The sequence below is a fragment of the Daphnia pulex genome, chromosome 2 (genome assembly GCF_021134715.1).
Source record: "Daphnia pulex isolate KAP4 chromosome 2, ASM2113471v1".
Classification (NCBI taxonomy): domain Eukaryota; kingdom Metazoa; phylum Arthropoda; class Branchiopoda; order Diplostraca; family Daphniidae; genus Daphnia; species Daphnia pulex.
The window spans coordinates 1390311-1409986 of record NC_060018.1 but is presented as its reverse complement, the minus strand read 5'-3'; the positions used below and the strand labels follow the sequence as shown (position 1 = coordinate 1409986).

Below are 19676 nucleotides of genomic sequence, written 5' to 3'. Positions count from 1 at the left end.
GGACTTCATTAGTACGTAAGCGTTTCATATATTTATGGAACAAGAAAAGTCTCACTAAATTATACATTTTTTTTTATGTTAAAAAAGGAAAAAAAAGGACAAAAACTGACCATTTCGTCCATTCAGAAAACTTTTTAAATCTTTTAACTCAACTCAAATCCGGCACCAGATTGAAGAGCATAGATTAATTTATCTCTTAAAACGTTCTCGTCGTGGAATTCGGGTAACTTCAATAAATTCATGCAGGTGCTTGCGGTCGGGAGTCGATCGTCCGTACCGGCGTTTTGAATACAGAAAGGCGGATCCAATTCTTTAAAGCCAAGCAATGGAGGTCTAGAGCAACTGGTTACAAATTTGAGCAGGTGTCGCTTTCCGGAATCGTCAAACTTGGATACGACTCGCCAAAATCCTTGGATGACTGGATGCGTTGAAGTGTAGCCACCGGTGTAGTGCGTGTGTTGTTTAAGGTCCTCTAAATCAACCGGTGTGTATGCACCTGACACCAACACCTGCAACTCTCGGTAGCTAAATGTTTGCAACCACTCGATATCGATGACATTCGCCAATCCCTGCGACGCAATTGAACAGTGAATGACTGGCAAATTAACCAGTGAAAAATCACACATCATACCTGGCGGAATGCATTGCATTGCAAACGGATTTGCTTGTTGAGTTTGTAGTCCGCCACCAAATGGATGTATTCGATACGATTTGAAGACGTGACGGGAATGTTGGATCCGTTCGGTTTCAGTTCTTCCACCTAAATAGAGAAAGTCGTTGGTTGAAAAGAAACCCGTGGAAAGATATTCCTCGACTAATTTACCCTCGTTTCGCCCAATTCGCTGCTCACTATGGTGAAATCGAGTCCTAGTTCGGTGACATCACCATCATAATGGCGGAGATAAAGAAGATTCTTGTGAAGTACTGGGTCTAAGGAAGCCAAATGATGGACGTCTAAACTAGCACTGGCCTGACCGAGGATCTTGGAGAGGAAGAAATCCGCCATCGGCAATTCCACCAGCAAATTCTCGTACAAAGCCTAATGATAATCACGACATTAGAACCACCATAAAGCATTAAGAAGCTGTGTTCAATCCCACCTTTCCCAGCATACGACCGATAAAGTAGTAATGGGCTGGGAAATCCGAAACGAGGACAGCCACACCGGGATTAGGGTAGAGCAAGTTATCGTGTGTTAAGCGGAAAAACCCGCGATTCGGATCGAAGCTCGTTTTCAGCAACTCTGACAGGAATTCACGAAATATACCACCACCATCGACTCCGGCTTCGTCCAATCCTACAGCATTCGTTAACTGGACTCTCATCTTAAATCGCAGATTTGGTTCTGTCAAGATAAATTTCAGTTAATCTTCTGTTATCCTTCAGAATTGTGAATGAAACTCACCATTTTCAAGGGAAAGTTTATCGAAAGCGTCCTCATAAATATAATTCCGGCGAATCATGACCTGAATGGATGGACCTCGAAGGAAATTGGCCTCTCCCTGTTGCTGCATTTTATCATTGAGGATCCATTGCTGCCACATTTTGACCCGATCGGTGAACGAGAACACAAACGGAATTTCACGCAGAATGGCTAAGGTTCGCACCTCTCTTGTTGACAACATAGAACTACCTTCCTCTTCTACTAAGAAATATTATTAAGTAAATTATACTCTTTTAGAGTGTCAACACGAAGGAAAAATTACCAATTTCATTCCTGGTTAATGGTCGGATAGCCCTAAACGGACGGTGAAGTCTGCCTTGCCTACGGAAAGACAGCTGGCCATTCCTCTCCAAAGGCAGGGCAATTCTTCCAGTTATCCAAACCCAACTAGGACAGAACGGTCGGCGCGTATCTCTTGTGTGCAACTGGCTGACGAGATTCACTGTAGACTACAATGAAGGGTATATCACTCATTTTGTGTCCATGTATTGAATAAATTAGCCTTACTTTGAACAGATGCATCCACAGTCGGGTATCTTCTTGTGTGTTACCGGTGGAAGTAGTACGGGTCTTGACAAAGTTGAAGGAGGTGCTTGGGCGAGTATCAGGATAAGCAAGTTCCACCAATCCAAGGCAAACGTCACGCAATATAGAAGCCAGTTCGACCACTTCAGTTAGGCTGAACGGCATAGCTCCAGAAACTGGATCTAATAAATGAGCAATAAATTGCTAAGTTAAAAATTATTTTCGAAAAAAACTATGTAGAAGACGAACCCGATTCGTTGTAAAATTCGGAGTCGTCCAACGTTACTAAAAGATGACTGAAAAGTGAACAGAAAACATCTAACACGGGTACGATTCGGTCAATTTCCGAATGCGCCAGATGAACACCTTTCGCCAAAAGTTGAACCAAGGACGTATCCGATGAACCAAACAGCGACACTTGCTTTTCTGATTTGATATGGCCTAACAACTGTTGCAGATAACAAGGTTTGAAAGCCAACGTATAAAGTAGCCTAGAAATTATGGCGCCGGTTAAAAATTACAGAGTCAAGACGAGTAAATTTATGTATTGCTATACCTGCACTTGTGGAGCGCCAATCGATCAGACAGCAACAGATTGTGACCAACGACACACAAATCTGGTAGAACGTCAGGGATTTGCAGGGCTGTTACCAATACATGTACCGTATTGATATTATTAAGTAACTCACAGCAACGAGTCATTATCTGTAGCAATCAAGGAAAATGACATTACTGATTTGCGAAATGAACCAGATATTTCAAGGTTATTACTTCTTGTTCGGCAGCTTTAAATATGTTAGTTTGTACATCTTCTTCGTCTGAGTCGTCGTCGTCTTCGTGAACTTCAGCAGTTTGCATGAATTGGAGACATCCGCTTAAACGACTTACTGTGGCAACGTAGAATGACAGCACTCTATCGTCCTTAAGTTCTATTTTAAGAAGAAATCGTTGGTACTTATAGAATCAAGAATGTTAACTGAATTCTTAAGTTACCAGGGTGTCCATCTGCCAGCACCAGAATGCTATGAAGAAGCCACGGATTTCTTGCACAAGCTTCATTGTTTTGAAGCAAACATAACAAAGGAATTTTGTTATTATTCTGCCTCAAAGACGGAAGAATGAAATTTGTGATTGGTTCTGAATACGCTGGTTCCAGAAATTCTCGGCTAAAGGATGCAACTACAGTGTTACTAAACGAAAATAAATTTAAATAAATTTAAAAGTGGGATAATAAATAGAAAAATTCTTTTTCAAACCGATTATTTATATTCATTGTCGCCGATGCAAATTCTAGGGGTTGAAAAATAAAGTCCAACAGGCAACCAGAAAGAGGGGTTGGTGCCTTTGTGGTGGGCTCAACTAAAGGTGGTATTTTAACATCAACAATCTGGCGTAACTGGGTAAAATAACCTAAAATAAAGATAATTTTTATTTGCAAAAAAAAGTTTGTGATAACAAGGAGAGAATGTTACCTTTTCGAGACAGGAAAAAAAATATTGAACCCAAAATCATATCAGCTGTTTGAACTCCTACACTTTTTCTCCAGCCCTCTGCATTGAGGAAGATTTCCAAGACCCTCCAGTGGGACCCTTTGCTCTCTCCAGTTGGTAAATGAATAGTATCAGATATGTAGCACAGAGTTAAGCTGAGGAATTGAGCAAGGCTAAATGTGAATGGTTTCTCAGTTTGGCATTGCTTCATTATGCTAGGTGAATTTTTTATCACCAGCTGTGATAGCCACACAAGTTTGTTAGCATCTTTCTCTTTATCAAAGAAGAACTTAAGTTTGTTGATCAAAGATGTCAAGAGTTGTAAGTTAATATTTTGGAAATTGGTGGCCTGTATTCTTTCAAACTCTTGTCGTTGAATGTTCTTTTGAAGGGATCTAGCTTGGCAACCTCGAAAAAAAGCTTGAATGATAACAGCACTTTGGTTTTGTCGACGTAAATCCTGCATTAGCAATAAAGTAGGTTAGTAATGAATGATCTTGAGTTGAAATGCAATATTTTTGTTTTACTTCTCTTTTTTGCCTTTCTAGTTGTGTTCTCTGGAGAAAAATGTCTCTTTGACTATGTTTTGATGCGCCTCCCAAACTTTGGACAGGTTTTCGCCTGTACTCTCCCTCAAAACTAAACATTTCAAAAACAACGAATCGATCCAGGTCTTGTGGACTATTTGCGAGTTGCCGTAATTGGATCCTTTATCCTTTTATTGTGATAAATTGGTGACTTTGGGAAACTGAACAGCAGACGTTTTTCACAAGAATGACTAAACTTACGATGTTGCATAATTAAAATAACAAGCTATAAACAGGTGAAATGGCAGAAAATCTATTCGCGGATCGCGAGATACAGGGAATATTTTCAAAAAGCAATTAAAAGTTTAAAACACAAACCGTAAAATATTCTCTTTTATTTTCAGACCATTTAATATCTTTATTATATTGAATTAGTGCAGCCAACTCTGGTGAAGCATTAGTGAACACAACCTAAACAATTCTGTCCATTCTAGCAGAAGATATTCCAAGCGATTTCTGTTTGAAAACAAGCATGCCGTGAGACAACTTTGTCTCATCTGTAAGAGCAGTAATTTCTTTTGAATGAAGGAAAACTTTTACGAGATAATTTGTGATTTCAAAGATGGGAGTTCATGGATTGTGGAATCTACTAGAACCGGTTGGCAAACCTGTTCCGCTAGAAACCCTTGAGAATAAAGTTCTCGCTGTTGGTAAGTTCTTCAATACCATGTTGAGATATGCTGTTTTCACTCTAAACAAATCATAAAATATCATTTTTTATTTTTATTTGTTTAGATGTGTCTATTTGGCTTCATCAAGCAACTAAAGGTTTCCGGGATGCCCAAGGAAATCCATTACCAAATGCCCACTTATTGGGTAATTCAATTCACAAGGCCATTATTTGATTAATTTAGATTAATTCATCTTCTCATCAGGCTTATGCCACCGTCTTTGCAAGCTATTGTTTTTCAAAATCAAACCAGTATTTGTTTTTGATGGAGGGGTTCCAGTACTGAAACGGCAAACCATGGTACACTTATTTTTACATGTTACTCAACAATTTTTGAAATCATAAAATACAATTTAGGCTGCACGTCATAACAGGAGAGATACAGCTGTTAAGAACAATGATATGGTTGCAGAGAAAATCCTTTCAAACTATATTAAGTCAGAAGTTATCAATAAACAACTTGGCAAAAATAAAGGGAAATCTGGAGCTCCTTTGTTAAAAAAGAAAAAATTGGAACCTGATTTATTTGAGCTTCCACCAATTCCAAATCAAAACACTGAGTAAATTTTTGTTAATTCTTTGACACAGAAATTCTTAACATTTTAATAACAATGTTGATGTTTAGGGACAATTCTTCAGAATCAGATTTTGACGACGATGCAAATGGAAATCTGGGCGCAATTTCTTTACATATGAAAGGTCACAACATACATTCAGTAGATGTTACAAGTGAAGCTTTCCTTGCTTTGCCAACTGAAATACAACATGAAATTCTATTGGAACTGCGAGACACTCGTAAGCAATCTTCCTGGAACAGGATTCACCAAATGCCCCAGGTAATTTTGGTAGCATGTTTCCTGCTGCTTATTCTTTTTTTTTGGGGAGAGGGGGGATCATAATTCCCGTGGTCTTCTTTTGACTTCTCTTATCTAATCGTTTCAACGCTGTTGGATTATTTTATTAAATGCAGGAGGCTGATGATTTTTCTGGATTTCAAATGGAAAGGCTGTTGAAGCGAAGAAATTTGCAACAGCGTCTGAATGAGGTGGTAAAAGAAATCGGTCAACAGAATCATGAACAGTTTGCATTAAATCAAGGAGACGTAGCTGAGTCACACAAAATTGCTTCTGACAATTCTACTCACTACGTATTGATTAAAAAAGCTTTACAACACTCTACGTCACCGACAAAAATTGGACCAAAAAAAGCCACCGACCCGAACGTAATAGAGCAGCCCATAAAAGTCGCATCAGTTAGTGAGAACCTAGCCACCGAACAAATTTTGGAAGTGGATGAAGATGGATTTAGTCAACAAGAGTTATTCGCAATATTTGGAAGTGAACAAAAAAAGGAACCAGTAATGTGTATTAGTTCGTCTGACGAAGATTCGGATTTCGAAGAAGTTCCATCAGCTCTACCATACCCTGGGAATAGAGTCATCCTTGATATTCCGATCAATCCTGCAATAGCTGAAGAAGACGACATGTTTGCTGATATATTTACCTCTGCCGTTCCCTCGAAAACTGAAAAACCAACACATCAATCGGATGATCTCAGCTCAGTTGAAAAGGATTCGTCAATGGAAGAACCTGATGTTTTTGTTGTGCCTGTGGATAACACTACGTCATGCAAATCAACAGAGTCCATAATAGCCGCTAGCAAAGAAACAGTATTGAGCTCAACCACTACAACTCTTGAAAAAGAAAATATTCTGATATTATCGGAAATAACACAAGTAACTCATGGAGCGGATTTACAACTAAGCGACGAAAACTCTTTCGTTGACTGTAAAACTGTTGTTGAGCAGCCGCACAGTTTGTCGGAAGTAATTGATGTTATGGTGCAAAAACCTTTATTAGAAAATTCAGCGTTCGTCAAGGAACATGTGTCGTCTCCTCCTATCCCTATAGGAAGAATTTCCACTGAACCACCACCAATTGTCCAATGTGACAACTTATCCCAGTCTTCCTCAGTTATTACCATTGAAGAAACTTCGAAAATGCTAGATACTCACAATAAAAACGATGTTGAAGGTAGCTTTGAAGTTCGTAATGTTGAAATAACAGGAGAAAATTCAAGATCTCAAGTGGCTTTTGAAGTTTCGCCTAAAACTACGAAGTTAAGTGAGCCACCATCACCAGTAGTGCACACAATAACAACCAAGAGAAAAGAAGAACTTGAAGAGATGGGAAGAGTGATCAACGAAGAGCAGTCGATTTTAATTCAGGAACATGGACGGCAAGAACGCCTAGCTTCATCTATTACAGACCAGATGTATTCAGAATCTCAGGTATGATTCTATTACTTGATGCCGTAGCTATAGAAGTGTGGTGTTATGTTTACACATTAGAATGCTGTATTGTAGGAGTTGCTGAGGCTATTTGGAATTCCTTATCTAGTCGCTCCAATGGAAGCTGAGGCGCAGTGCGCTTTCTTGGACGAAGCTGGTCTAACTCAAGGCACCATAACGGACGATAGCGATATCTGGCTGTTTGGAGGACGCCGAGTCTACAAAAATTTCTTTAATCAAGGGAAATTTGTAGAATTCTTCGAAGCCGATGACATTTACAATGTTTTCAGTAAGTGTTTTGTTTTGCAATTTTTAGTTTGTAAACGATAAACATAAATTATAATTTTTTTTTCAAGAACTAGGACGTGAAAAACTTGTTCATTTGGCTCTTTTAACCGGAAGCGATTATACTGAAGGTATTTAGCAATATTATCGAGTCTATAAAGTTTTCATTTTACACTGCATACAACAGGAATTCAAGGTGTCGGACCGGTTTGTGCCCTAGAAATTTTAGCTGAATTTCCAAATCCTGGTTTGGAAGCATTGGAAGAGTTTAGTAATTGGTATAGAAATCCATTAAATAATTTTTTTAAATTTGTGACTCATAACAGGCTCATTTGTGAATTTTGAAATTCAGGCTTCACAAAGTCCAGGCCAAGAAAAATGCACCTCCAGAGAATAAGATTCGACAGAAAATACGAAATCTACAAGTTAAACCCGGTAAGTTTTCTATAACAACTATTTCCACTCTAAATCTATCTCCGCTTTTCTCCGTACTACAGTACACACCAACTAAGTTTATTGATGCGATGACCACTGACAACGTTAGATCGTTGTTGATTTTTGCTTCACAGATTTTGTAAAACAATATTTTGGTCCCATTCTAATCTTTAAGCGTTACGCATATTTTTTGCTTGCAACTTTAAGATTTTTTTTTTCTACATTTTGGTCTTATTCTCATGTTAAGCCTTACATATTTTGCTTTCACTGCATGATTGGCGGGATATTCTATCTTTAACTTAATTTTCCATCTGTAGTAAGAATTCAGAATTTAGAAGTCAAACTCAAAAGTCATGGGCTTGTTCGGTTTGTTTTACCAGAGCAATAGAATTATATTTTATTATCTATTACATTATTATTATTATAATACTCTGGTTCCTTGTAAGTAATAACTTATAACTTAAGAGTTACGAAGTTGTATTGTAAAAAAAAAATCCAAAAACATATAGATGCAAATTGTTATACTTAACTTGGCAAACGCGCCAGCAGATGACAATATGTCGCTAACATTGTTTTTTGATTGTATATTTGGTTTTCTCTTTTCTGGCTCCATCGACAGGATCGACATTATCTATTTTATTTGATATAACTCTCATCGAAACTTTAGTTAATTATTGTAACGGTTCGATACATGATGGTTGTAAGTAACTAAAACAATCAATGATGTAGTTAACTTTTCCATATTGATTTTAATGTAGTCTAAATAAGTCGAAAATTCATTCATTTTTCAGAAAATTGGGTTAAAAGTCAGAGCAAGGCTTGACAATGTAACCAATTTGCGATCTGATGGAGAAGATTTCCGTTGGTATCTTAAGGTATACATTCATAAATTCCTGTGTATTGGCTTGGCAAGCCAAATTCAAATCTAAAACATTCCAGATTGCCCTAAAATGGCAATTTTATTGTCTTGTTCTCATTAGGTGAAATGTGGAAGTTGCAATGAAGTGTCAGATAAATGGATTTACATCACTCAGTCTGAGTCAAATGATGTGAAGGGAGGGAGAGGGACAGCAAACTTAGTGTTCAAGTGTAAGCTTTGTTCCCGAGAAAATAATATGGGTATTATCAAAGATAATATTATATTTTAATATTTCAGTGTCCTAAATAATTTAACATCAATCAATCTAGATATCATTCCTGAAAGCCTAACATCTTATAATGATGAAGACCAGGGTAAATTTAAGACCATAGTTAAATTTGACTGTCGTGGTATGGAGCCAACTGATTTTTCACCAAGAGTATGTCAAATTTATGGCCCATTTTAACACTTTTCAATAATGTTTATATTGTTTTTAGAATGGTTGGCTCGTTGAGGGGTTAGAAAGTGGAACAAAATTTAGCGATGTCGATTTGTCTGACAAAGAGTGGGTTGAATATGATGAAAAGGCAAAAAATGAAGTTGGTATTTACGAGATCGAACATCAGTTTGCACGAGAAAAATAGTGCTGTACGAAAAGCTGAAGTGAAATAAATGTTTTCTTCTCCAAATGTCTTCTTCGGGAGTCTTTGATCAATAATCGTCACGTTTTAATTTAAAAGATATACGAAAATCTGTGACATTCCGTATAAATTACTGTAATTCATTAATTTTTGTAAATGCTATATTGTAGGTTTTCCGAACAGAGCCGTTGTTGACGCATACCACAACCCAGAAATTAATGCATCTCGCAGTAAATTTTCTTGGACTGATCCTGATATGGATGCGCTACGAGATTTTCTACATGAAAAAATTGGATGGAATCGAGATAAGTTTAACTCTGTGGTGACCCCAGTTCTCGAAAGATTCAAAGACAAACAAGTATACTGTTCTAATCTATCCAATTTGTGGGTAATTTTAATATTTTTTACGTTCTCATTTAACAGTGTCAAACGAGAATTGATACTTACTTTTCTGTGAAATTTCCACCTAAAATGGCTACTATAGTAAGTAAAAGAGTTATGAACGCTCTTCGCAAAGCTGACTTTGGTGGGGAAGATACAGAAATAGAGAACACCATCAAAACATCTTCCAACTCCAAAGCACGTCCCACAGGTATCAAAATAATTTCTGTTCTCGTTAAACTTAAATGTATGGCGAATTATGCATTAATGTATTTACTTATTTATTGTTTTTCTACTGAAGGAAAAGAACAGCGAAGTCAACAACCTGCACGTAGTAAAAAGATTTTGAAAACTACGAAAGTATCAGACGAACCAAAGGCATCTACTTCGGGTGACAGCAGCAAAGCACCTGAAATCATCTGGCAAAAAGAAAATGACAAGCAAAAACTAGTAGCAAACAAATTAAAAGCAATTGAGTTGTTTAAGAAATCCAGGGGTCGTGGCAAACGTCTTTCTCGTCAACCTAGACCAGCGTCTTCTCGTGTGCAATTATCAGAGTCGGATTCGAATTCATCATAAATCAGAGCATCGGTAACACAGACACCGCAGGTCTTTGCCTTTACTTGCTTGTTGGTTTTTAAACGATATCCTTTTTCCCTTACCAACGCGGGGCACTGTGTGAAGTAATACCAATAAAAAATACTTCTACCAGCAAATATAATTTCGGAAAGTGAATATATTTACTAGATCAACAATACAAATTTCTTTTAAGGTCGTAGTAGCAAATCAGAATGAATTGAGTCATTGAGTTATTTCCGTGAAAGTGTTTTAGCTTTCTTTTTTCAGCGCTTTGCCTTTTGCTTTTATGTTGTTCGCTTATTGATCTTGGAGATTTTTGGCCCTTTCCACCATCTTGATTCCTGTTGTTTCCAGCATATTCGCGTACCCATCTTCGTACTGTGACTTTCGGTTCTGGTCTTGCGCTAGTCAAGCTGTTTTCCTATCCAAGTTCTCTTTTTACGTTCTGCTTCGGTTTTAGTCGCGAGGGAATTCATCGATTCGCTTTCTGTTTTCGTTGCTTTAGCTGCGTCGTTGGTATGTTTAACTGCTTCTTGCAGTGCAGCCAGAGCTTCCGATAGTGCCTCCACTTGCTCTTCAGCCAACTTTGTCGATTTTTGCTAGGAACACAAGAGAATTAAAAATTTCAGGACAGCCAAGAGGATACTTTGTTTCAATCTCTCAAGTTCCTTTTGGGAATCTTCAGCCTCCTTCTTCAGATTGTCATTATCTAGCTTTAGCAAAGATTTTTCGCTTTCCAGTTCAAAATTAGGAGAAGTTAATTCGTCGTTTTTTGTCAGCTTTTCTGCAAGACTATCTTTGACAAATTCCAAGATTGCGTTTAGGTCTAGGAGGCTGTTTTCGCATTTGATGCGTTCCAGCTCTGACACTTTGATGATAGGGCCTCATTCTGGACTTAAACCGATGATTCTATGCCGACAATAGAACCGCAATATTTTATTCAAAAATACCCGACAGTAGAACTCCAGTGCTCTACAGTAGTACTCCACACGCGACAATAGAACTCCGGAATTCCGATAATTTGAGCTGCGACTGTGCAACCAACTTCAAAACTCATGCCCAGATGTCGCTAGTGTCGCCTTTGTTGTTTTTACATCGTGAAAAGAGGCAAAATGGGCGAAACAATTGGATGCTAATTAATACTTATATTCCTGTGATTTCATGTACCAAATTGAACTTCGTATCATATGTAGGTTTATCTTGACCTAATTTCCTTATTTTTATGCTGTACCAACTTATTTCTTCAAATTTTAGATGCATACTGTCAGTCATTCCAAAAAGCTGACTTAGCGCTCAGTCACTTTCCCTCCAATAGACCCATCATGTTGTCAAAAGCCTAAAACTCATGTGTGAAGCTCACATATCGTGGAATACAAATGTGTGGAGACAAGGTATTTCCCCATTACAGCTACCACACCAACCACACCACGTCAAATGCCATACTAAATTCAGCACCATTCACCCATATGATAAAGGTAAGCATCAATATAACCTATCACCACGCTACTGCAATACTTCATGACACTTTCGTTAGCATCAGGAAATTTACACCTAAGGAGTAAGCTGTTGGTTGCTGTGGTTCCATTTTTGCGGTTTTTAACATGAAAATCTTCAGTGTGCTTCTTAGTATAGGTAAAGATTGAAATGCTTTATTAACTGTTATATTTTCAATTCATTAATGCAATACATTTTTTTTTACAGAGCACGTAATAGATCCTTAAGCCAATGCTGACCTTTGTCCATGAAGGAAGAGGGACATCCAGCAACGTTCTGCTCCATCCTTATCTTCCCGTCGTACACTCATCTAGCTTCACTGCTTTTGCTGCTACAACTTCACCGACGAGTGTCTTACTTCACCGACGAGTTGGAACACTTCAGTGGTCGCTACCCTTTGCTGATACACACCTACAGTTTCTCACCACGGGATTATGCCCAGGTACCCGACAATTGACTTACTTTCGTAGATTATCTACTAATAATATAGTTGCGTTAAACTCTGTGTCTGTGTAATAATTCCAAAATCAGGCCCTTCTTGCGCGCAAACAAAGTTTTACTTGGAAGTTTCTTTTTTCTAACGCTAGATGGCTTTTTGAAAATTTGCAGCTGTCAAAACAGTCAGTTTCAGTTACTTTGCACATCTTTTTAAACATTTATTGGCAGTTATTTTGTTGAAATATTTAGTGATAACTAACGATAACTATTCCCCCAACAAAGCTCACTTGTTAGATTTTTAAAAATGTGTTTTTTTTTCTACTTCCGGTTTTCTCATTTTGTCTGTAGTTTAGTAAATATTGATCTGACGCACAAAAGAACCACATATTCGTGATCCTCGTCAAATTTGTGGTAAAGTTCATGTTATGTTTTTTACGTATTCGTACTTCCGGTTTCGAAAATTTTCCTGAACTATAGTTCAGGAAAATTCTCGATTTTGGCCAAATTTTGGATTTCGTTTAAATCACACCTAATCGACCCCAAATTTCATGGGGATCACGAATATGTGGTTTAATTTGACGACAGCTCAATGGTTGAGGCGCTGTGGTTACTTCCGGTATACTTCCGGAATTTTTTTTAAAGACTAGCAAGTGAGCTTTGTTCTCTTAACAGTTCTCAACATTGCAAGCTTGATTTAAACTTTAAAAAATTGCATATTTAAATCTTTGAGCTAAAAAACCTGATTATGGTTTCTTTCTGTATTATGTAACTTTTATTGGCATGTCAGTAAATAAGAATTGTTTTCTCTTTATTCAGGTAATGCAGAGGAAATTTCGAGAAGATGGACACCATAACGTCGCCGGTATCTCCAAAGTGTCAGCGCGGATCATCATTTGTTGTTAGTAATATGTTTGTGTTTGTGTTAGTTAACCCGTTGTCTGCCACGCCTTTGTCCTCCCCTAGCTCCTTAGCACGGGCTGCGTGCGCTGTTCGGTCTCGTGGTTTTCATGCCGCGGGGTCGGAAAGTCGCACCAGCCCAAAACTTGCCGCAAGGCGCCTGATAAGGCAATGCACTATAGGGACTTCCCCCTTGTCGATACGGTGATGGATTCTCCTGTCACCGTGTCAGCCCGGACTTGTCAGCAATGGCAAGTCCCACTTTGGTCACGGATCCTTCAGACGTGGCGCGTAGAGTAGTAGAGAACAACCTACGGGTTGTATGGCGTGGCAGCCAACGGGTTAACTTAAGTGTATGTATGTATGTGATTGTAAAATGTGGTGGAATTGTGGGTGGAGGTGGGACAATAAAGCAATTCCTTTTAATGTTTTTGTTTGCTGTGTCTTATAACTTATAATAAAAAAATGTTTAGTTCACGACTTGTATATTTTTTACAATTTTGAAGTTTTACATAAGTTATAGGTCATCTCCAGATTTTAGGTGGCAAGAGAAGTCGTACAAAATGATTACCCAGGTTAAACAAAATTTATTTCTCTTTAAAGATCAACAATTCCCAGTGACTAGTTATTATTAAGATATTACCGACAAATCTGAACATAATTATTAAATTTGAAAATTCGACTCTAGTATTTAGAAACGTCCCTGTAATAAGTTGGAGAAGCGTAGGGTGTGGTGTAATATTCAGGTGCCTTGGTGGTGTAGTAAATCTGGATAGACCGATAGAGTAATACTTCGGAGGTTCGGTGTAGTTGGTCGGAACAGCTTAAGTAGTTTTATAATACTCGGGTGCCTTGGTAGTGTAGGGCCTCGGTGTAGTAGCTAGGTGTAGCGTAGGTTGTGGTGTAGTAAACTGGAGCCTCGGTGTAGTATTCCGATTCAACGTAGTACGAAGGAGCAGCCGCTGTGTAGTAAGTCGGGGCTGCGTAATACTTGGACGCCTCAGTTGTATTTGTGTAGCTTGGGGCAGAGTAATACTTCGGGGTTTCGGTGTAGCGGCTCGGGGAAGCACAAGTTGTGGTGTAATACTCTGGAGCCTTGGTGGTGAAGTACTTGGGCGGCTCGGTGTAGTATTCAGCCGCTTTGGTGGTGTAATAAGTTGAAGCCTCGGTGTAGTAGCTAGGAACTGAGTAATACTTGGGAGCCTCGGCGTAGTACTCAGGATCTTCGGTGATTTAGCTTGGGACAGCATTAGTTGCGGTGTAATACTCTGGAGCCTTGGTGGTGTAGTAATTGTGGCCCTCAGTGTAGTAGCCGGTTGGTGCGAATGTTGTCGTTGGGTAGCAAGGCGATGGCGTGGTGCTTTGGTATCCGCCATAACCAGGAGACATGGGTACACCAGTGATCGACCCAACCTTCAACGATACGACAAACGGCAACAGCACGACACTACAATCAAATAGGCGGTAATTGATTTGAACATTAATATTCAATATGGTACATTAACAGATAAAAACAAAATTGATGCAAACTCCATGAAACAGAATATTTACCCGATTGCGTACTGATAATACGACGAAGAATGCACTTGGTGACAGTGCACTGCAGTTGTTCATCCATGTTTCGTTGCCAGTATTCTTCTCTCCAGCAATCGCCCTGATACAACAGCAAAGTGATGATGTTCCATACGACGACGACCCAATTTGATATCACAAACAGACGCAACATCTCCAGCCTAGTAAAAAATAAAGTCCATACCCAATAATTAGAATCTAATTTAACAAGAACTTCATATACTATCTAACAACAACATCAGAGCAGTCAATGTTGGTTAAGTTTTAGTCACAAGTATTACAATTTATATGAAATAAAATGTTCAAGGATTCTTACCAACCAGACGTTCGATCGTGCTCGGTTATCCATTGGCTCAAATATTTAGGGAGAACTCGGCCTATGTTACCGCCATCGATGTTGCGGAATAGCGTTACGTGCTTGTGGGCATCTTTAAGGGCACCGCTCAGGGATTGGAAAAGATTTTCGTTTACCACCTAACAAGAAAATAAAGGCCATTTTTAGAGGAATTCGTAGAACTAATTCTATTCGTAGAACTAATTCACAGAAATAAATTGCTAGCAGTTTAAATAGACTCTTAGATACTATCGAGCAGGAAGATTATCAAAGTTATTCAACATTCCATAAAGGTGTAATCATTGAGACTTTTAAAGACGAATTTCTTTTGGAATAAAATGTTTACCTGTGGCAATAACGCACTTGTCGTAGGTGATGGTACCGCCATCGTTAAGTTTGGCTTTCCGACCAACCATGTCAAGTTTAACACGGTGTACACGTACGAATGTGTTATCGTTGCTATTCAATTCGACGCGATTGCAGTAGAATTCTTGTTCGTAAAACAGACAAGGAAGGAAAACAAGTCATTAGTACATGTTCCACATAATTCCAATAATAAAGAGCTCACCTTCACTGATTGCCGTTCCACTGTTTGAAGCGAAGTTTATTCGAAACTTCGGGGCTGCCGTGATGGGTGTCGGAGAAACTCACTCGACTGATTTCTATCGTACTTCGGCGCTCCTGTGTAGTATTCGACAGCTTTGGTGGTGTAATAAGCTGAAGCCTCGGTGTCGTAGGTTGGGGCAGCATACGTAGTTGCGTAGTCTTAGGTGCCTTGGTGGTGTAGTACTTAGGAGCCCCGGTGTAGTACTCTAGCGCTTTGGTAGTGTAGCTCGAGGAGCAGCACAAGTTGTGGTGTAATAATCTGGATCCTTGGTGGTTTAACTGTAAACCAAACTGTGCAACCTCGGTGTAGTAACTGGTCGTTACGTATATTGTTGTGTAGTAAGGCGGCGGCGTTGCAGGTTGGTATCCGCCTTATCCAGGAGACATCGGTACACCAGTGGTCGACCCAGCCATCGACGATACAACATCCAATAGCAGCACGACGGCATAGTTAACCAGACAATATGAAATATTCAAAAAATAACGGACAGATTATCAGATAGAAAAAATAGAAATTGATACAAAATTCCATGTAGAAATACAGAATATTTATTTACCGTAATTGCGACCTGATGATGCGACGAAGAATGCAGTTGTTGCCGGGTCGGAGATGCTCACTCGATTGACTTCTGTTGCCCTTTCTCTTTCCTTCTGTAAGATTTTCTCTCGTGGTCGACATCAACGATACGACACCCAACAGCAACACAACACCATAATTAACTATGCAATAAACAATTGGAAATTATTTTTCGAATGTAACTAGTCGTATGAACAACTAACAACAAAGATAGAATAGATTTCCGACTCAAAATTACCCATGATAACGAACTGATATTACGACGAAGAATGCAGCTGTTGCCGTGTCGGAGATACTCGCTCGACTGATCCCTGTCAAATTTTCTCTCGCCTTTTATACGACTTTTTCTCACCCCTCCTCTTATGCCTTGCGGCTTTTTTACCTTTTTGATAATGATGCAAAACGTCCCTTTCTCACCCAACCTCTACACCACTGCATAACACCTTTTATGTAATGATCTCCATGACCTTCAATTGGAATGCAAACTGGCCTTTCCTTCTGCAGGTGACTTTGCCGGGGATGGGTCTACAAAAACCAAAATATCAAAATGAATACCAAATAGCTTACCCTTGCGGCTATTCTACCTGCTTGATAATGTTGAAAAACGTGCCATTCTCACCCAACCTCTAACCATGCCAGTTTACGTAATTATCTCCGCGATCTTCGAGTCTGAAGGCCATAGAAACTGGCCTTTTTGGGCTTTTTTTTCTGCAGGTTGACGTTGCTGGGGATGGGTCTACAAAAACCAATATCAAAATAAATATCAAATCATAAATGATAATGGCTTAAACTTTAGTCACTTTATGCCAATTGACATTTGAGTCATTTGACTCATTTATTCAGTGAATGAATAAATCTTCAATTTCGAACCGTTTGAACAATTGGCTTTTTTGAAAATATTCTACTGCATCCTTATCTAAGTTTCAAACACATGACCCTTGCACTTGCAACCGGAGCAAAAAATCTCAAAATAGAGATTAAAAAAAAAGGTAAATTATTAATTTAAAAAAAAAATACAAATCGAAGCTTCTCACAAAACGGTTGAATAAAATTAATAAAATAAGAAATTTGACGAAATTGCTAAAGCTCGATAGACTGTCAGAGTTCGTCCGCTACGTTCACAACGCTAACTCAAAAATGAACTTAAATGATCCTAAATAACCATCCAGGAGAAGCGGGGGAAAAAATCGTATTTCCACAACTGATTTAGGAGAATCTAAAGCACAAATCGAATGATTGATTGACAATACCTGAACTCTAGGCCTATGGATTTTGTAACCGCAAATCAACAATAAGATCCTACTAGCAGCTATTTAACATAAATGAATAACATTTACAGGAGCTACCCTTACCCTGTCTTTTACATTGGCATGTCTACCATCTTGAATAGTTGATGACCGCCGGAACCTTTCGCGTGTCGTTTATGCTGCATGAACAAAAGAGGAAAAAATTCACCCTGTTACATGAACAACGCGTTTCTGCCACAATAAAGTAGCCCTATGAGCAAGTAAAACTATGTTTTGAAATTTGACGAAGATTACGAAAATCTGGTTCTTTTGTGTGTCAAATGAATATTTACAGAACTATTAACTAATTTAGAAACCGGAAGTAAACAAAAAGAGCAAATTATCGCAATTATCCAAAATCTAACAAGTGAACTTTGTTGCCTGAAAATTTACGATAAATTATCTACAACATTATCTTAAGTTAGCTGCCAATTAATTTCTTTAGAATTGTTTAAAGTAAAAGTAACTTAAACTTATGTTTCCTACAGCTGAAAGTGAAAGGCATGCTTTAGCCAATTAGCGCTGCAAACAAGAAATGTTGAAAATTTAAAACTCAAATGAAAACGATCCCTGCTTTAGCTAATCGAGACTAACTAAAACTCTAGCTAATCAAGACGAACTAAAATGACCCAAAAAACTGCATACTTACGCAATATTGTTACGCAATACTGTTGAAGATCGCCTCCGCAATTTCATCGTTTAAGGCGTCATTCCTTGGGCAGAATATTTTCAATAATTCTGATCATGACCTGAAAGACAATGACAGGAATTGATTTATACTTCACAATAAAACATACACGCAGGGAATTTCAGTTAGATTTTGCATTTGTCTAACTCTTATTTACTTTGTTTACAACTGTCAACTGCTAATAGAAGAACAACCTGGATCATTAAATTCTCCTTTCACACAGACATTTTGCTGTTAAAAAATAAAACATTAATACTAATAGCTATTCTTCATGTGGAAATATATTAGATGTCAAGAAATAAAAATTCAAAGTATTAAATTGACAAGGAAGAAAAACTATTATGTAAGAAGATATATGATGACTTGTGTTCTTTTCTTAAGGTGGAGTTAACACTTGGCACTCACTTGAACCGAGTTAACTTTAAATATGCTAGTATCACCAGCATTACTCACTACTTCACTACTTTTACAACTGTTAGCAAGAGAAACAGCTTGAATCATTCAATTCACCTTTCACGTGGGATTACACTATTCTTAGAAAGAATACTCTTGATCTACAGTACTTGTAAAAAGACATACGAGGACTTGCATTACCTTCTTCTTCTTTTCTCTGGGTTCAGTTATAGTACTCACTTTAACCACGCTTTAACTGGGCCACAATCCCTTTAGATATGGTCGCAATACCAGCACGACTTTCACAGAATCTACAAGAAAACGAACTATGAAGACTGACAATAATTAATCTGCTAAAACAAACATTTTTTAAAAAATGTTCATCTCATACTCGAAACGTGACACTTAGCACTAATCAATGTGGAGCATGATGTGGAGAAATGGCAGCCATTGTTGTTGTTAAACTGCAGTGGCACCTGGTGGGGGATTTCATAAACTTTCTTTCCTCCAAACGAACTCCTCATGTAAATGTAAAGTGTTAATAAAATCGGTTTCAAAAAACACGTCCAAACCTTGCGCAAACCATTTGAAATTTTTTGAAAGCTTTAAAACTTAATTATTAATAAAGATTACTTCAAAATTCTATCTGTTTCTAAAGAAATCCAAAATTTGGAAAAAATCGAGAATTTTCCTGGCCGATTTTCTTTGAAAGTTCAGAATGGTAAAGTTGAGTACACTAGTGCTTCTATCATTAATACAAGTACACTAGTGCTTCTATCATTAATACAAGTTTTAGCAATTCCTCTATAAGTGTTCTCAGTGGGCGTATTAGTAAAATAGTTAAGGAATGCACAATATGTCCTGAAAAAGAACGGTTTTGTCATGTTGTGTATTTGTAACCGTTTTCATGAGTATAGTGACATAATATGTAATTACACGACAAGCCGTTTCTAAAATGCGTAATCGAAAAGAAACAAAATTATATTGATTGTTTCACTTAACGAAAGATTGAATATGGTAAAATCTGACAACGAAACATGTACAGTGTATTATGTAAAACCATTTAATACTGTCAATTTTAAAAAAAGTGTAGTTTTGTGGGTAGATGGCCGTTCACAAGAATGTCCTCAGTTCGTCGATAATTGCTGTGTTGAAGTTTACGTCGCGCGTTTCCTGTTCAAACGAAACGAATACATAAGGACACG

General features: G+C 38.1%; 4 protein-coding genes and 1 long non-coding RNA gene across 13 annotated transcripts in view; 1 reads left to right on the top strand and 4 right to left on the bottom strand.

Moving 5' to 3' along the window:
* Positions 1–8: 8 nt before the first annotated feature.
* Positions 9–4244, bottom strand: LOC124204663 (ubiquitin-protein ligase E3C-like). Of its 2 annotated transcripts, XM_046601776.1 has the most exons (14): positions 3987–4244; positions 3442–3919; positions 3226–3379; positions 2963–3159; positions 2741–2898; positions 2526–2674; positions 2219–2460; positions 1952–2151; positions 1707–1893; positions 1406–1642; positions 1101–1345; positions 824–1039; positions 632–760; positions 9–569 (listed from the first exon to the last, which is right to left on the bottom strand). In XM_046601776.1, exons 1-14 carry the CDS (start codon positions 4104–4106, stop codon positions 144–146), a joined length of 3138 nt encoding a protein of 1045 aa, XP_046457732.1. In that variant the 5' UTR covers positions 4107–4244; the 3' UTR covers positions 9–143. The 2 variants fall into 2 exon arrangements, with proteins under 2 accessions (XP_046457732.1, XP_046457739.1); XM_046601783.1 differs by lacking the exon at positions 632–760 and having other exon boundaries at positions 9–262; positions 888–1039.
* Positions 4245–4450: 206 nt separating this feature from the next.
* LOC124204676 (DNA excision repair protein ERCC-5-like) lies at positions 4451–10399 on the top strand. Of its 4 annotated transcripts, XM_046601800.1 has the most exons (14): positions 4458–4545; positions 4609–4696; positions 4782–4862; positions 4922–5016; positions 5074–5276; positions 5342–5552; positions 5687–7006; positions 7082–7295; positions 7363–7422; positions 7479–7569; positions 7644–7726; positions 9397–9584; positions 9650–9818; positions 9909–10399. In XM_046601800.1, the coding sequence occupies exons 2-14, from the start codon at positions 4609–4611 to the stop codon at positions 10184–10186; spliced, it is 3081 nt and encodes a 1026-aa protein (XP_046457756.1). In that variant the 5' UTR covers positions 4458–4545; the 3' UTR covers positions 10187–10399. The 4 variants fall into 4 exon arrangements, 3 of the variants coding, with proteins under 3 accessions (XP_046457749.1, XP_046457756.1, XP_046457764.1); XM_046601793.1 differs by having other exon boundaries at positions 4451–4696; XR_006879042.1 differs by lacking the exons at positions 9397–9584; positions 9650–9818; positions 9909–10399 and adding exons at positions 8518–8601; positions 8707–8845 and having other exon boundaries at positions 4473–4696.
* A 3183-nt stretch (positions 10400–13582) lies between these two features.
* On the bottom strand, positions 13583–15983 carry LOC124204728. The gene is made up of 5 exons (XM_046601863.1): positions 15490–15983; positions 15268–15411; positions 14904–15061; positions 14567–14748; positions 13583–14462 (listed from the first exon to the last, which is right to left on the bottom strand). The coding sequence occupies exons 2-5, from the start codon at positions 15307–15309 to the stop codon at positions 14431–14433; spliced, it is 414 nt and encodes a 137-aa protein (XP_046457819.1). The 5' UTR covers positions 15310–15411; positions 15490–15983; the 3' UTR covers positions 13583–14430.
* A 598-nt stretch (positions 15984–16581) lies between these two features.
* Positions 16582–19206, bottom strand: LOC124204756. 2 transcript variants are annotated; one of them, XR_006879102.1, is made up of 5 exons: positions 18673–19206; positions 18040–18139; positions 17457–17530; positions 16689–16840; positions 16582–16629 (listed from the first exon to the last, which is right to left on the bottom strand). It is a non-coding gene; the product is annotated as an uncharacterized LOC124204756 (long non-coding RNA). The 2 variants fall into 2 exon arrangements; XR_006879101.1 differs by lacking the exon at positions 17457–17530 and having other exon boundaries at positions 18673–19195.
* A 124-nt stretch (positions 19207–19330) lies between these two features.
* The window catches only part of LOC124188605 (band 4.1-like protein 4A), a 40374-nt gene continuing 40028 nt past the window's right edge, over positions 19331–19676 (bottom strand). For all 4 annotated transcript variants that reach the window (XM_046581346.1, XM_046581347.1, XM_046581348.1 and 1 more), the window contains one exon: positions 19331–19644. In XM_046581346.1, the coding sequence (XP_046437302.1) occupies positions 19629–19644 (16 nt within the window). In that variant the 3' untranslated portion in view covers positions 19331–19628. The remainder of the gene's footprint in view (positions 19645–19676) is intronic.

What these genes read in the sequence shown, in the direction of transcription:
- LOC124204663 (XM_046601776.1), bottom strand. Translation starts at nt 4,106, where the DNA reads ATGTTTAGTTTTGAGGGAGAGTACAGGCGAAAACCTGTCCAAAGTTTG. An exon ending in TAAACTTTCCCTTGAAAATG is followed by an intron (nt 1,346 to 1,405) that starts GTGAGTTTCATT and finishes TTATCTTGACAG; the next exon opens with AACCAAATCTGCGATTTAAG. An exon ending in GCGAATTGGGCGAAACGAGG is followed by an intron (nt 761 to 823) that starts GTAAATTAGTCG and finishes TTCTCTATTTAG; the next exon opens with GTGGAAGAACTGAAACCGAA.
- LOC124204676 (XM_046601793.1), top strand. Translation starts at nt 4,609, where the DNA reads ATGGGAGTTCATGGATTGTGGAATCTACTAGAACCGGTTGGCAAACCT. An exon ending in TACTGAAACGGCAAACCATG is followed by an intron (nt 5,017 to 5,073) that starts GTACACTTATTT and finishes AATACAATTTAG; the next exon opens with GCTGCACGTCATAACAGGAG. An exon ending in GGATTCACCAAATGCCCCAG is followed by an intron (nt 5,553 to 5,686) that starts GTAATTTTGGTA and finishes TATTAAATGCAG; the next exon opens with GAGGCTGATGATTTTTCTGG.
- LOC124204728 (XM_046601863.1), bottom strand. Translation starts at nt 15,309, where the DNA reads ATGGCGGTACCATCACCTACGACAAGTGCGTTATTGCCACAG. An exon ending in CAAGTGCGTTATTGCCACAG is followed by an intron (nt 15,062 to 15,267) that starts GTAAACATTTTA and finishes TTTTCTTGTTAG; the next exon opens with GTGGTAAACGAAAATCTTTT. An exon ending in CACGATCGAACGTCTGGTTG is followed by an intron (nt 14,749 to 14,903) that starts GTAAGAATCCTT and finishes ATTTTTTACTAG; the next exon opens with GCTGGAGATGTTGCGTCTGT.